This window comes from Chaetura pelagica, unplaced genomic scaffold (assembly GCF_000747805.2).
Source record: "Chaetura pelagica isolate M959 unplaced genomic scaffold, ChaPel_1.0 scaffold118, whole genome shotgun sequence".
Taxonomy (NCBI): domain Eukaryota; kingdom Metazoa; phylum Chordata; class Aves; order Apodiformes; family Apodidae; genus Chaetura; species Chaetura pelagica.
The window spans coordinates 363,316-376,590 of NW_009954408.1; the positions used below are offsets into that span (position 1 = coordinate 363,316).

At 41.3% G+C, this 13,275-nt stretch overlaps 1 protein-coding gene across 1 annotated transcript in view; it reads left to right on the forward strand.

Moving 5' to 3' along the window:
- Positions 1-13,275, forward strand: part of ARMC2 (armadillo repeat containing 2) — a 56,867-nt gene that overhangs the window by 42,654 nt on the left and 938 nt on the right. Inside the window, exons 13-17 of the mRNA XM_010004351.1 lie at positions 4,498-4,813; positions 6,589-6,711; positions 7,700-7,813; positions 8,926-9,058; positions 11,660-11,817. Of these exons, the coding sequence (XP_010002653.1) occupies positions 4,498-4,813; positions 6,589-6,711; positions 7,700-7,813; positions 8,926-9,058; positions 11,660-11,817 (844 nt within the window). The remainder of the gene's footprint in view (positions 1-4,497; positions 4,814-6,588; positions 6,712-7,699; positions 7,814-8,925; positions 9,059-11,659; positions 11,818-13,275) is intronic.

Sequence of the window (13,275 nt, forward strand, 5' to 3'; positions counted from 1 at the left end):
TTCCCTACAGAATGACTTCTGAGAGTAGGCTGGCCTGCTAATGTCTTTGCATCTTCCTAATATTTTGCTTGTTAATTATTTATTAATTTTTTGGTCTACAAGAAAAGGCAGAAGTAGGAAGGGAAGTGCAGACCATGTCATATGGACTCCAAATATAAAATGGAGGGTAGAGCACTAAGCCTACCAACCTTCAGATAGAAACCTACTGTGCTGGTGGATCAAAAGATACAAGAGTTACTAGATAGGTAAATGTTAAAATATTTAATAGTAGTAATAAGGTATTGCTGCTTGGTGTGACAGAAACTGCCACTAAAATATTGAGCCTTCTCTTTTGGTATTCATGTCTTCAAAAGCTGATGAAAGATTGGGAACAGCTCTGAAAAGAGCTAGAAGAAGTATTAGAGTTTAAAGAAAAATCAAACAACCCAAGATGAAGCAAATTGATTTATCAATGACAAAAGTCAGGCCATTAGCAAGTTGCCTATTAATAAATTTGCAGAAGGAAGACATTTCTGTTAGTAGACCGTCCTTTAATCTAGCAAAAAGAGATAATCAGAAATAGTGGCTGAAGCTGTACAAATTTAAACTAGTAATAAGAATAAAGATTTTAACAAGGGAGGCCAGTAATCATTGGAGCAGTACCACAGGAGATATGGTATTCAGCTCTTTTTTTTCAATTCCAGATTTCTGCAGTGGTTTGTTTTGGTTTTTTTGTTAGAGAGTGCACACTGCTATTGATCCCATGCTGTCCTGGTGACACCCTGCTTGCTTTCCTTCATTACCTTTCCCAGATCTCCAAGTGTCCACAGACCAAATCAAAGGACATCAGTTCTTCACTGCTGAAAGTCACCAAGTGCAAGTGAACCCTTTTCTGAAAAGTTGACCTAAACAGATCAGGTTTTTGGGTGTAGAAGTCACTGGGTAGCGTCCTGTGACATGTGATGCACAGAAATATAAGCACATTATTCTAATGGCCTCCTTGTCCTCAAATGCATTTGCATTTATTGGGGGAAGGAGATTCCCTCTTTACTGACAAAGTACTCACTGTTATCACCATGGCAAAGCTGCTCCTTTTTGCTCCTTTTTTCAGGTCTGTCAGTCCAGAGCTTCTTCATTTGCTTTTGATACTTCCAGGGTATTCTCTCCCCCCCCAGTTTCCCTTTTTTGGTTTCCTTTTTAAAATCGAGCTTCATTCTGGGTCAGTTGTTATTTCTGGGTTTGATCAGGAATTTTCACAGCCAGAAAGTAATTTTAGGATGAGTCCTTACTGCATTTGGAAGAGATCAGTTCCATCATGGCAAAACTACTCTTATTTTATCTATAAGTAGGCTAATCAGACCCTGCAAATGAGTGTTACATTTTCTTTCCAGGGTACATAATAAGGCAGAAATAGAAATTTGGAAATGAAGTGTAAATTAGGTTTGGATGAGCCCTATAAGCAGTTCCTACTGCTGGGCAGGTGGCAGAATTCTGGCTTCCTCTGCTGAAGTTGGTGGGACGTGGCAAGCACCTTGCATTTATAGCTGGGGATGCAACAGGGACCCAGCTTCTGGGGTCTGAATGTTGTTTTCATTCCACCTCTCCCCTTCTGAGGGTCCAGATGCCAAACAGACTAACAACAGGTACTTGGCCAATATGTACAAACACTAGAATGGACTCCCCTCCCTTATTTATCTTGTTTTGGTTAGAAATTACTGCCCTAATTGGATTTCCTCTCTTACTGATAAGTGAACGTGTACTCTTTGTACCTCTGTTCATGCTTTACACTGAAAGGCAGGTACATTTTAATTGCCAAGATAAACTACTGTCAAGTTCTGTGGCTCAGCAAGAACATTGGGTACCTTTGCTGCTGGGGCAGCGCAAGGAATAGATGTTTAGAAGTAGATAAGCAAAGAAATCTTTCCTGCCACTGGTGAAATGAATATGGTTCCTGTTGTCAAAAGAACGAGTTAAAAGCTAATGGAGTATGTGGTGCCATCACCACTTTAAAAAAATGGATCAGTTTCTTCATAGATTAGAAGCAAAGAAAAAAACAACAACACCCAGTTCTCCTTCTCCAGCTTTTACCTTGCTATATTTCTTGAAATGAATTTATGAAAGTGAAACTGTGTGGTCTCCTATCAACCCTTCTGGACAGCACGTCTCACACGAATGCCTCATTATAAAAAGATGAAATTAGAGAGTGTCATTGCTTACTTTAATTTGTCTCTAGCGTTCCAATCTCTATATTATACAGAAATTAATCTGATAAATGACTAGTAATCAATTTTCCTGTAAGTGTGGAAGAACATCTGAAATTCCATATGCAGTTAACACTCCAAATATTCGGAGATGCATAATGATCTCATTTATTATACTAATTTTCTGGTATGTACAGGAAGGCCCATGGGTCTTGTACAGGTTTAGTCTTGCAAGCAGTTTCAAAATGCCATTCATCTTTACACAGCAGTTCTAAGCTGATGTTTCTTACTCTGTCAGTGCTTCCCCCAGGAACATTTTAAAAATATATAGCAAAAAAATAATACAAACCCTAGATAAGAGTATTCTGCTACTCAGGAGAAGTTGTAGCAGCTTTTCTCTTTGACTCTACTAGTTAAATTTTCACTGGGAGATAATGAAACCTCAGTGATAGGCTATTAAAACCGGATGTGCTTAGCTAAAAAAGAAGTATTTTATAAGTTTGTTTTGCTTGCCTGTAGGTGGAAAGCCCAATTGAGATCACACTTCTCAAAATACCAGTTGATTGCTCTACGGTACCTGTTTGTCTGTCTTCTGATTGGGTAGAGCTGTTGCTGGGCTGATACTGTTGTGACCAAAATTAGAAAGTCAATATAAACGAGTCCAACTAGACTGCCTGCTTTTTTTCAGTTCTCTCTTCTGATTCACCAGGTTTTTTTGTTTCAAATTCTTACAGCCTTTGTGAACTGGGGGTTGTGCCAGCAAAGGTGAAAGCTCTTAGTGGTTAGTCAGGAAGAACGTTCATAAAAATGTATCTTGCTGACATTTAGTTGCTGGCAAAAACATGATGCCTAATTAAAAGAAAAGAAAAAAAGTGGAAGTGGATCCTATGGAGGGATTGTATTCAATACATGGATGTGAGAACCTCTTCCTCCTTTAGGAACCTGCCTGCTTCTTACCCTGGGGAGCAGCATTAATCTTTTTGACCCTACAAGGATGTTATTGCCAATGTCTCGTGGCAGAGGCTTCAAGCATGAAGGATCCACTGCTTACACCTCTTTTTTCCTTCAGTATTAGTATGTACACTTTAACTAGTTGGGCTGTACCTGGTTAATTACATTATTAATGCCATAGAGAATTAGAATATCTGTGAATGTAACTATTACAGTTGAAGACAAGCACCATGTGAATTGTTTAGCAGAATGTTTGGTGAGTGCATGCACAGCATGCAATTCATTCAATTCAGTTCAGCAGCCAAGGGGAGCTGGCTGTGCTACCGTGGAGAATTAGAATATCTGTGAATATAACTATTACAGTTGAAGACAAACACCATGTGAACTGTTTAGCAGAATGTTGGTGAGTGCATGCACAGCAGTTCAGCAGCCAAGGGGAGCTGGCTGTGCTGTACTTGATACTATCCAGTTACTTTACCTGGATTGTTAAGATAAAGCTGTGGACTTTGGGAAAAATTAGTAGGATTTGATGCAAGTGACAGAGGGAAAAGTTTAAATGAATTTATGCTTGGTTAGTTCAGACTTTCAGAATTGTTGTTTGTCTTCTTCTTTATGTTTGGGTAAGAAAAAGATGAGGGTGGTGTTGCATGCCAAAAAATGACCTTTTATCTCACTGTGTCCAGAATGAAGCAACAAGAGATTGAAATTCTGAATCCCACTGAAGGGCAGGGATAGGAAGTGTTTTAAGAGAGCAACTTGGTTCAGTCATGAGGTCTCAAGGTACCTTATAAAAACAGAAAGTAGGTCTCCTTTAGCAATGATAAGAATAAAAGGGTAATCAGAAAACATGCTATTAAAATCAGAAAAAAACAAGGCACAAAATGAGATGCAACTAGAAAGGGACATGAAAAAAAAAAGCCAAGAAAGCTTTCTATGGTATGTTAATAGTGAGAAGACAATCAGGAAATAATTGTGGTGGTCTTTGGCCATCACAACTGACATTTGTTTATTTGAAAGATTAGTAAGCTCTGGCCCATTTGATAATTCTATCTATAAAGTGCTGTTTTAACTTTTTTTTCCAGATTACTGTGGGCTTGGTAAAAATAGATGACATATACTCTGTCCCATTAGTAATTACTCCAATGCTATACTAGTCCTGTCAGATATTTTTGATTTCTTCTGTAAACTGGGTAATGAAAAATAGTAGCACAAAGAAGTATTTCTTGGTTCTGTATTTGGCATTCCTTCAGTTGTTCAGGACTTGCTGTTAACTGAATTGTGAAGCAAATGAAGAATTACCTTCTTTTTAAGCAGCTGGTAGCTTCTGCTGGTTTCTGTGTAACATGGTTTATTCATTTTATTGCAGGGCTTGGTTATCCGGATCCTCTTCATTCTTGGGAATTTAACAGAAAAGAATAACCAGGCCCGTGAGCAGTTGTTTAAAGAAAAAGGAAGTGTTGACACCTTGATATCATTATTCCAAACCTACCATAAACTCGACTTGAATGCACAGAAATGGTACCATGAAAGAGAAGGGGAGGAAAAAAACAGGCATCCTTCAGAGGCAGAAGATGTTCTGATAAAGTTGATAAGGGTGCTGGCCAACCTCTCCGTGCATCCCCGTGTGGGAGCAGCTCTGGCAGCTGCCCATCCTGTGGTAGAATTACTTGTTGCTGTACTAGGTAATAACATCTACCTTGTGTGTGTTACCTTTGCCTTTGTCTGTAAGGAGAATTTAGAAGTTTCCTACTTGACCTTCTTGTCTAGGTTGAGCCATAACTACATTGGTTCCTTTGCTAAAATAACAAAGTCATTCTGATGATACTCATGAACTGTTTTAGGTAGAAAGCCCATGGAAGACAGTGGGAGGGGTTGCTGCTTTGGGACTGCCTTGTCAGTGTCTGGGGAAAGGCATTGTACAAGTGTTTGACTCAGTGGTAAGATTTGCAGATCTGGTCATTAAGGATGAGGAGATGAATTTTCTGTTCTCACAGAGTGTTTATAAATAAGGGAAATCTGTGCTAATCAGGTGCTACATACATGTGTTTGGTGGTGGTTTGGTTTTTTTAAGGTTTGCTGGTTTTGTGGCAGTTCTGGATTAAGAATTCTTTTTGTTCCCTGCACCTAGAACTTCCAGGCTCCTCAAAATATTTCCTGTTCTTTTTTCTTCTTTCTCGGATTTCCACCCTTTATCCCTTCCAGGTGAAAGGGAGTGTCCCTTTCCCTCCAAACAGAGGCTTCAGTTCCTTTACCACTTGCTGATCCCTCTGTAAATCTCATAAACTAGGACTGGGCAGTCTGTTCTCCCAGGAACAGGGTTTGGCAGTGACAAGATACATCTTAAAGAACTCAGTGTAGTTTAGTGTGTAATGAAAACATAATCAGCCTGATTCTGTGCTCGTTTACCAGTTTTACCCACCAGCCACTGGGGAGTTAGAGAACACAGACTTACAACTTCATCCATCCTGTCTTAAACCCTGTAAGAGTTTCTTGGGTTGGAACTGTCTTAAATATTGTTTAAGTGCTTCTGAGCTTCCAAGCTTCTGTCTGCCACCCTCCCTTCTTCCTGAGCACTGTATCAGTTAGGTTATAGAATCATAGAATGGTGAAGGTTGGATGGGTCTTAAAGATCATCAGGTTCCAACTCCCTCTATGAGAAGGGACATCTCCCACCAGACCAGGCTGCACGAGTCCCATCCAACCTGCCCTTGAACACCTCCAGGAATGGGGCAGCCACATCCTCCTTGGGCAACTTGTCCCAGTGCCTTCCTGCCCTCATGGGGAGTTCCAGTTTAAAACTATTACCCCTTGTCCTGTCACTGCCCTCTCTGGTGAAAAGTTTCTTCCCAGCTTTCCTGTAGGCTACAGAAATTTTACTACAAAACGTTCTCTCATCCTATGAATTTACCCCTCTTATTTCCATCAGTCTTGGTTTCTGATGCCAGAAACCTCAGATAAATCAGTGCACACAACTTTCTGACTTGCTGGCATAATTTTACAGTGGTTAATGTTCTGTCAGGAACTCTTAAGATAATTTTTCAAATACTGTTGAAGAAGTCTTTCAATTTGTCATGGTACCTGAAATTGCAATATAATTGCCCTTGGTATTTCTCTGTGTCTGTCACACAGGCCTGCTTCTGCACATGGATTCTCCTTAGTTCCATCTCAATGGAAATAGGAACTGTGAAATGTATTAACTAACTAGATTTTAAGCTTTAGTCACAATGACTTCTGTAGATGAAGAGTTGGAAAGAGTGACTTTGTGTTGACATTTCTGGATCAGCTGTTCCTGTTGGCTTCTGCCATTTTACTGAAAACCAGAAGAGCTGTCTGTGATAATGGCCATGTAAACTACATTTCAGTTTGGTTCTGAGCTATAATGCACTGCTGAGTTAGACTCCTATGTGTGTGTGTGTGTGTCTCTACATGTGGAAATGTTCCTTTTTTTACTTGTCAGAATACAAGTCAGTTGATGACTGTGAGGAGCTGGTCATCAGTGCCACAACAGCCATCAGCAACTTATCCTATTACAAAGGGAAGAGTTCTGCTGTTCAAGACAAGAAGCTACACATTGCTAAATGTAAGGACTTTTAAACTAGTACTTTTTGTGGAGCTTTTTGAAAGTGGAAGTTACTCATGCTAGGTTTTGACACTACAGAAAGAAATTAGCAATTTCAAATGTGTCTTTAAGACAAGTTCAAGGCACATTCAGTATTGCAGCATTCAAGGATGGAAGCAATCAATGGGAATGAAACCAACCTCTTTTTCATGTATCTTTTTCTCTCTCATTTTTCTGTGGTAGAAGGCTTAAGGGCTCACTGACTAGAGTCCTTACATGATGGGCTGGTTTCAGTGGTTCACTGCACGCTCACAGAAGAGTGAGCAGTGTAATTTCTATAGCATGTCTCCTTTGCTGTGCACTGAAAACCTACATGATGGTAGCTCTTCCTTGGAGGTGCTGAAGGTCACCTTTGATCTGCTGAAGTTCCACACTGATGATGTGTGAAACTGTTAAGGCAGGAAAGCAGCAAACAAGTAAATGCTTCAGACCAGGGGCAGTGTTAAGTAGCTGTTCAAAGAAAATGTGTTTGCTTGTTATAGCAGCACTGAAAGAAAACAGAGCTAATGTCAGAAAATAATTTGAGTTTTAGGAGACATCCCACCATAAGACCATCTGTTCAGGATCTAAATCAATTCTCTTAGATGTTATAACATTTTTTTCTTCTTTGTCTTCCTGGATTTTCACATGAGCCCACTCAAAACTATGTAGCAAAACTGGCTCCCATGATTACAACTGTGCTTAGGCTATCTTCATAACTCCTCGTCTGTTCCTTTGCATTTAGCCCCATATTGGAGCTCTTGGTCTCATCTTCAAAGCCCTACACAATTTAGCTCTTGTCCTACCATCTGTTCAGCCCCTTCACTGCAACAAGACAGTTAGATAACTGTTCCCGTGTATTACATTTATTGCTGTTGCTTCTTGCATTCTGGTGTTTGTTGATTAAAAGCCAAGCACGTTTGTGATACACAAGTAATTGTTTTTATTTCTTTTCTCTGCAAACCAATAGTACTTTTCAAGCTGTTAATGAGCAACAATATGGATGGAGTTGTGGAGGCTGTCAGAGTCTTTGGCAATCTTTCCCAGGATCATGAGATCTGTGACTTCATCATGCAGAAAAAGAGTGAGTTACTCTTGCATTTGTAGGAGTCCTGGTTTTAAATGTCCACAGTTCTGAAGTGGAAAACCTGTTAATAAGCTGTCTCAGTTAAAGGGTAGAAGCAGTTTTCTCTGGTGTTTTGCAAATGAGGCAAATGTCAGAATCTAACAGGAGTTATTGTAAACACTATTTTTGTTCAATTTCATTAAAATAGAAACATAGCAGTAGGAAAAAATACTGTGGTATCTCTTCACCAACGTAAATTCTACCAAAACTCTGCTTTTCCAAAAGTTTATAATTTTGAAACTTCATTCCCTCCATCAGTTTCTCAAGTCCTACAAGTTGGTTATATGATATATAACGAAAATCCAACTTAATTATCATTTAGGTTCATAATCACAAGTTCTTGTTTCCCATATTTCAACAGCTTGTTAGCTCTTTGTACCATGCATTTAAGATGTTTGCCTCAACAAAGAGACCTCCTGTTTGCCTCTGGGTGAAGCAGGGTACAAGTCTTCTCAAGTCTTATTGCTTTGGGTGTCTAAAGAGCCTTGGGAAAAAGGGGAGCTCCTTGCTATCCACAGCAGGTGTGTCACAGGTTTAATTCAACACCAGTTCACCATAAATTCTTTTGCATCCACCTGTTAGTGCTCCAAGTGAGGTGATGTGCCACAGTGCACAGTCCCTTGCTTCAAAAGAGAATCACATTACCTTGGGTGGAAAAGGCCTTCAAGGTCACTAAGTCCAACCCTCAACCCATCACCTCTTGTCCCATCACTAGTAACTTCATTGAACAGCCTGATCCCCACCTCTTTACAACCTCCTTTCATGCAGCTGTAGAGGGTGATGAGGTCTCCCCTCAGCCTCCAGGCTGTGACTTTTCACATTGCTTTGGTCTATTTTTATAACTAGAATTTTTTAATGTGTTGCTTTGAAGAAAGCTGGTGATCAGTGTGATGTAGGAATGGCTGTTACTCTGTTACACCCATGCTACAAATGTCACAGGAAATGCTACAAGGTTAGTTTTTTGGGTAGGGGATCCTGCCTTTGACTGCTTGCTAAGTGAGAAGTCTGTTGTAATGCCACTTGTATGGTGGGAACACCTTCCCAGTAATATTGTTTCCTTTAAAATCCAGTATACAGGTTTGTGATTGCTCTGCTTGATGCCAAGAATCACGATGTCTGTTTTTCTGCCTGTGGAGTTCTGCTCAATCTCACAGTTGATCAGAACAAACGAGCTCTTCTGATGAAAGAAGGAGGAGTTAGAAAGTAAGTTCCTGATTATGCTTTGAAGAAGGCACATTCCAGGCTGAAAACAAAGGGTTCCAATCAGATTCTTCTTTACTGGAGACAATAACTTTCAGTAGGGATACCTATTTAATAGATATTAAGCATTTAATGTTCTTCAAGAAAAAGCCTTTCATATTCTTTCAAGTGTTTTTTAGCAAAAACACTTGGAGTGGTTTAGCCTCCAGCAGAGCCAAGAACCATGGAATGATTTCCAAAAGATCCTCCTGACACCCAGAGCAGAGCAGAGTGCTGTAAGACAAAGCAACATGGCTTTGCAGTAGCTGCCTCTGCCTGACTGACCTGGATCCATCATTAATGTGGATCTGCTGGAATTGCAAGGATTGCTTAAAAAACTATGATACCCCACATGGTCTCTTGCAGTTTTGGTAACAATTTAGTGCTGCAGGAAGAACCCTGTGATGTAGCTGTGCTCAGCAGGGAGTAAAGAGCTACTGGGGCTCCTCTCTGCAAAGGTTCAGGTGTAAGGCACTTACACTGTTAGTGGTGGTAGATCTTGAAAAACCACCATGGATGCAACACCTGTGGCTTTGATGTTCAGGTAATAATGGATCCAGCTTAATTGGAGCAACATGAAGGATCATGTTCCTGTGCTTGCAAAGCACTTGATACAACCCACATTTATGAAACAGTGTGCCTGGCTTTGGAATGCCTTCCTGTTTGTACATCATATCATTACTTTTTTATACACTGTAAAAAAAAAAGCATAGTGTGTTCATCCTTCCTTCCCACGTTCTACTTAACTTACAAACAAAAAAAAAGCTGGAAAAACATAAAAATAAGTGACAAGCCAATGGAAATTTCTATTATGTAGAATATTCTATAGAAGACAGAATCAAGCAGAATGTAGAATTTTCAATGCTCCATCTGAAAACTTGTGAAGAAGGAAGGAAAAAGAGGCACAGTATGGAATAAATCTAGAGAATTTGAAAGTGATTGTTAAGGAGGCCATCCTGGCTGTGCCAAACCAGCTCTCTGGATTTTTGGAAATGAGGTTATTGTAACATGGAGTTAGTCTCATCAGAGAGTTGAACTTCAACAAATTAGGGCAAGTTCTTTTGGCCTTTCATTAGATGCCTCCCAGTCTTCCAATGTGACTGCCTTCAGAGAGCAGAGAACAAGCAAACCTCTTCTTGGTTGCTTTTCAGTCACTGCTGTTTTCAGTCATAATGTGTTATCCCTTGCTCCAGCTTATAAATCTCACAGTGAAGCAGAGGAGTGAATTAACTGAGTCATGGAAGTAGAGGATTGCTTTGGATGTATCTTTTCATCAGATGCTCTAATGTTTAATTACCTGGACATCCTGACTGAAGCTATTTCTGCATCCACACCATTTTTTTCCAGATGAATTTGTGGTGCCTGATTCGGTTTGGTTCACATCACAATCTCTGATCTAGGGACAGCCACAGGTTTGGGACAGTCACAGACTATCATGACATTTGTTGGAAATTTAGTGAATGGAATTTTAGTGGTTTTGAAATAGTTACTTTCCTGACATATGTGATTCAAGTTGGTCAGTTGTGTTAAAAAGCTACAGGGGATGGCCAGGCAGGCACAGGCACATCCGTGTAGACAAAGGGCATGTTCACATCCTTAGGGAACTCAACTAAATGAGGAGGGGGAAGTTACTGAAGAAGAAAGTAGCATCTGAAGTTTATTCAAGTAGAATTTTCCACAGAGTCTGCAGACATTTCTAGACTGCCTGGATTTTGAAAGGCTCAGGAGAAACCTACTGGAATAGAGGCACCCACAAACAGGCAGGAGCTTACTAAAAATGAGTATTTATTCCAATCAAGGCTATTTAGCACTCCAGTAAATAAAAAATAGTTATCACAGATTGGGATGTTGGTCAGGAATGTTAATACACTGCAGCACAACTACCTAATAATTCCTAAGCTTTTCTGACTAGTCTAAACATGGATCATAATAATAATAGTAATAATAATAATGTTACATGTGGACATTGCTTCAGAGAAAGGGTAGGTCTCCCCCTCAGGTACCTGGAATCACTTGCCCTGAGTGGCAAGGCTCACTCAAAGATACACCCAGAATTATCACTCACCAAAGATGAAGTTGCTCCATCTCAAAGTCTCCTCAGGTGGCATCTCACCTTAAGGGGCAGGCTTCCTCACAGACCTGCTGCTCCAAGGGAAAACCCTGGGAAAACCCAGCTGGTGCTTCCTGGCTGGGACTCTGTTTTTATGGACTAAATCAGCTCTGACCTGTGGTCATTGGTTCATTTGTCACCCTGGGCCAAGACACCCACTGGCTGGGGACCTTCTTCTTTGTCAGAGATCCCACCCTGGCATCCCCCAGATTGCCCACCAAAACCACCCTGTCTGCTGAAAGTTCTGCAGCCCAGCAAGGGGGTAAGACCAGAAATCATTCTCTGCACCCCCCAGTCTAACCCAACAAAGCTGGAGCCCAGCAGAGGCTTTTTCTGTCATCTCCAGAGAGCTTAACAGATAATATAACATCCCCCAGCACCAGGGGGAGGGGGGTACATGAGAGCTCTGCCACAGCTACGTGGGCTAAAGCACTTTTTGTTTTTGATACTGACAGGTTAGTTGACTGTTTAGGAGACTTTGGGCCAGCAGACTGGCAGCTGGCTTGTTTGATCTGCAAAACCCTGTGGAACTACTGTGAAGACTGCACAAGTGCTGCCTCATGCTTTGGAGAAGATACCAACACGTTGCTGGTGCTACTTACATCACTGCTAGGTGAGAGTCATCATCTTTGTCTCTTATTCCTTAATAATCAGGGAATCATAGAATGGTTTGGGTTGGAAGGGACCTTAAAGATCATCAGGATCCAACCCCCCTGCTATGAGCCACCACTCTAGTTAGTCTAGTTAGCATGTTGCTAATGCTTGTCACCAGCTGCCTTTTGTCTGGTTGAGCCAGTATCTTGCAGACTTCCAGCACAAACCACACTTTTCCCTGGGTGTGGGCCCTTCTGGCCTCAGAGGTCATTGCAGATGTAGACAGAATCACACAGAATCACCAAGGCTGGAAAAGACCTTTAGGATCATCCAGCCCAGCATGTGACCGACACCCCCACATCTCCAGACCACAGCACTAAGTGCCACATCCAGCCTTTCCTTGAGCACCTCCAGGGATGGTGCCTCCACCACTTCCCTGGGCAGCCCATCCCAAGGTCTGATCACCCTTTCCATGAGGAAGTGCTTCCTGATATCCAACCTAAACTTCCCCTGGAGCAGCTTCAGGCCAGGCCCTCTTGTTTTGTCACTGGTTGCCTGGAAAAAGAGCCCAACCCCACCTGGCTACACCCTCTCTTCAGGTAGCTGAAGAGAGTGAGAAGTTCTCCCCTGAATCTCCTCTTCTCCAGGCTAAACAACCCCAGTTCCCTCAGCCAATTCCTGTAAGGCTTTCCCTGTGGTTTTAATCACACTTTGCCATATATCTATGTTATACATTTAAATCTCTTTCCTTGTTCATAGAGAAGCTTGTGATGAACATCATGGGAGGCAAAACTAGGGTTTGGCATGGGAGAAGCATTGTCAGGGTGTACCAGACCACCTGCTTCCTTACCTCTACTGAGTGCTCCAGGTGCCTGGTTTGCAAATTACTTCTGGCATGTAGCAATGAATATACAGCTTTGCTTTGGAAAGGTGTTACTTTTTTTTTTTTCCCCCTCTGCATTAAACACTGCTTATTCCAGCTATTAATTGGAGTGCAGACTCCAGGCTGGGCAGTAATTGGAATTCTCAATTAACCAGTACAGCTTTGGTGAACTCAAGTTCATGTACAATTGCAGTTACAATTGTAATGCAACTGTAATGGCAATTAATTACAAATATGTCAGGATTAAATTATAAGGCTAGTCTTTCTTCCCACTGTAGTCAGAAGAGCAGCTGCAGAAAAAGCACATCCTAGCCATTGGATCTAGTTTCTCTCTCTGATGAAAGCCAACAAACTGTATTAATTAGCAGCTGGTTAATATTGTCCTACACCTTCCTCCTCCCATTATATCCAGTGACAGCCTTGAACTCTTAGTGCTCTGATTCCATCATTCAGGAAGCAGGAGGCAACTGCTGACAGCCAGTGCACTGTGGAGAAGTGGAGTGTGGCACTGACACCTCACTGCACCTACTGTGCTTGTCCTCCTCTCCTCTCCTCTCCTCTCCTCCCCGCTCCACTCTCACCCTCTTCCCACCC